The sequence below is a fragment of the Aplysia californica genome, unplaced genomic scaffold, assembly GCF_000002075.1.
Source record: "Aplysia californica isolate F4 #8 unplaced genomic scaffold, AplCal3.0 scaffold00983, whole genome shotgun sequence".
Taxonomy (NCBI): Eukaryota; Metazoa; Mollusca; class Gastropoda; order Aplysiida; family Aplysiidae; genus Aplysia; species Aplysia californica.
In genome coordinates, this window is record NW_004798253.1 from 151,758 (window position 1) to 154,344 (window position 2,587).

The 2,587-nt window shown below is 40.6% G+C and overlaps 1 protein-coding gene across 1 annotated transcript in view; it reads right to left on the bottom strand.

The window, feature by feature from the left end:
* The window catches only part of LOC101850214 (eIF-2-alpha kinase activator GCN1), a 55,648-nt gene that overhangs the window by 32,359 nt on the left and 20,702 nt on the right, over nt 1–2,587 (bottom strand). The window contains exons 22-23 of the mRNA XM_005111000.3: nt 1,908–2,027; nt 834–1,026 (exon numbers count right to left, since the gene is read on the bottom strand). Of these exons, the coding sequence (XP_005111057.1) occupies nt 834–1,026; nt 1,908–2,027 (313 nt within the window). The remainder of the gene's footprint in view (nt 1–833; nt 1,027–1,907; nt 2,028–2,587) is intronic.

The window sequence follows — 2,587 nt, forward strand, 5'->3', positions numbered from 1 at the left end:
CATATTATAGTAACTGGACATTTCCTAAACAATATCCAGAAACGTATGTAAGCCTTGCTACACCCTAAAGCTGAGTTTTGTGTGTCAGGTTTCTCTGCGAAAGCACATGTTTTCCAGCCTTTTATAACCTTTATCGGCTGTTTCCTTACAATCTTATTGTTTCACACATCATCCCATTTTTCTGCTCTGTTTCTCGTTCAATTTCAATGTAACTTTCACAGGATACCAACAACACCTAGTTCTAAATTTCGGCTTGTTGAATTTTTGATAAACGGAGTAGCCTTTGATTTATGGGCTTAAAAAGCATCAATTTTCAATTTTTTTCACTTTTTTTTGCAACATCCCAATTGTAAGTGTCATACAATAAAAACTAAGGCTTATATCAAAATTTCAACTAGCCAAATTTAAGAGCTACATATTTACTGTTGGCAAGCCAAGTTAGAAGTGAAGCAGTTGATAAATAAGGCAATAAAATGGGATTGAAAAAGGTACACAAAACCCAATATGGCTGCTCGTTTTCATAGCAATCGATTCACAATATACTTTTTAAACTATTGATTTCAAATCCCCAATAACACACAATGTCCTACAGCAAATATGGGTACTCTAGGCCTTGTAATAGCCAAAATAGACCTCAGGTGCCCCACCAGCCCTTAAGAGTTTTACTGCATTGGCAACACAATTAGGTCATGTAAGTGCTGAAGACCCAGACAATTTCAGAAATCCAGATTTCCGGATTTATCCAAAAAAAAGGGCACTTCTGACAAAGAAAGAGAATAGCCCAGACCCACCGGAGCACCTGTCATCTGCTGACACAGAAAGGAGAAACGTACCTAAAAGCTTGTTCTCAAAAGCAGCCTGGCCCAGGTTGACAAACAACCTGCTGCAGGGAGAGGCGGCCAGAGGAGACTTGAGCAGAGCCGTGATGGAGTTGTAGATGTCCTTGATGTAGGTGGACAGCTCGGCCGAGACAACTCGCAGCAACCCCTCTATAATGGTACAACTGCATAGAACTGTTCTGTTGAGCTGTGCGGAGGCAAAAGATACAATCGAGTCACAAGGGTTGAAAATGTGACGTGAACTCATTTCCTACCAATCATTTTTATTTAGAACACTTACGACTCAATAATTGTGGCAATTATAAACTCTTTATTATAATTGCTTCATTAGTAATTAACTTTTGAAATTATTCAAAAATGACCAGCTCAACCAGCTAAAAAAAGTAAGTTGAGAACAATAATAAAAAACATACACATATGAGACACTCCATTCAGTGACACAGAAAAATATGATTTCCATTCTTTCATTTTTACTTACTTAGTTTAAGTTTTATAAGACTTTTTACAGCGCTCGCAAGTGCACAAGGTCATATGAGCGCCAAGGGGTGGATGTCAACAGAGAAGTCCATACAGGGAATCAGCCTTGCTCGGCTCACCTCTCTAGCTTCAACAGCACAAAGTCTGCTTCGACTATCAAGGCACCCCAGAAATAGCGGTTCACAAAAGTGTGACAAACATACAAAAGAAGTAAAGGTAAAATGACGATAGTAAGGATTAGGGAAGAAAAAGCAGCAGTTCTCCTTTGCATTTCAGGCAGTTATGAGCATGACATTGATGAATCAGCCCATTTACAATTCTACAGCGCATAAAAAAATGTTAATGTCCCTCCTTTGGGAATGGCCTCAAGACACTTCAGTCAGGCGCACCATCCGGGGGGGGGGGGGGATTCTTAGTTACATCATTCGTCACACAGACCAATACTACAACACAATGCAAATCTTTGTCACCACATCAACAACTACGGTCCTAAACGGTCAGTAGATTTCGTTCCATATTTTTTAAAAACAAAGTAAGAACACAAACAGTTAATATATTAGGTACAGATCCTCGACTCGCCCAAAGACCCACCTGTTGCATTCGCTCTCGGATATCCGCCTCCCTTTGTTTCGTAGCAGCGAGCTGCTCTTCCTGTTTCTTGCTCAGCTTGGGGGCATCAGTTCCCTTTTTGCCCTTTTTCTTCTCCATTTCCTGAGACAGAGACACACAAGTTAAGTTACATAAACGTAATTATCTGGGCTAGTTTGCATGGCACAAAGGCATTACATTTACTATTTGTTCCTGCATTTAGTACGACAGCTCCCTACAACATGCAGACACCATATCTACGTAAATGTTGCTTCAAGATCTTTTTGGTCAAATACTTTATCAGCCATTTGGCAGTAATTTTCGAGGAGGAGGAGGAGGAGGAGGAGGAGGAGGAGGAGGAGGAGGAGGAGGAGGAGGAGGAGGAGGAGAAGAAGAAGAAGAAGAAGAAGAAGAAGAAGAAGAAGAAGAAGAAGAAGAAGAAGAAGAAGAAAACGACAGCGACCCCCCCCCCCAAATATCACATACTACATAACAGCATAGCATTATAAACAATTTTACAAACACACCATTGCTGGTTGCTATAATACAGCATCCTTTTTAGCAAAGGTTACCATGGCTGCGTCAAGGACAAAACTCATCTACCACTGATCTAAAGACAATGTCACAGTATTGCCAAGCATTGTTCGTAAACCTGAGCTGATCAACCAGTCAACTCTGAAGCC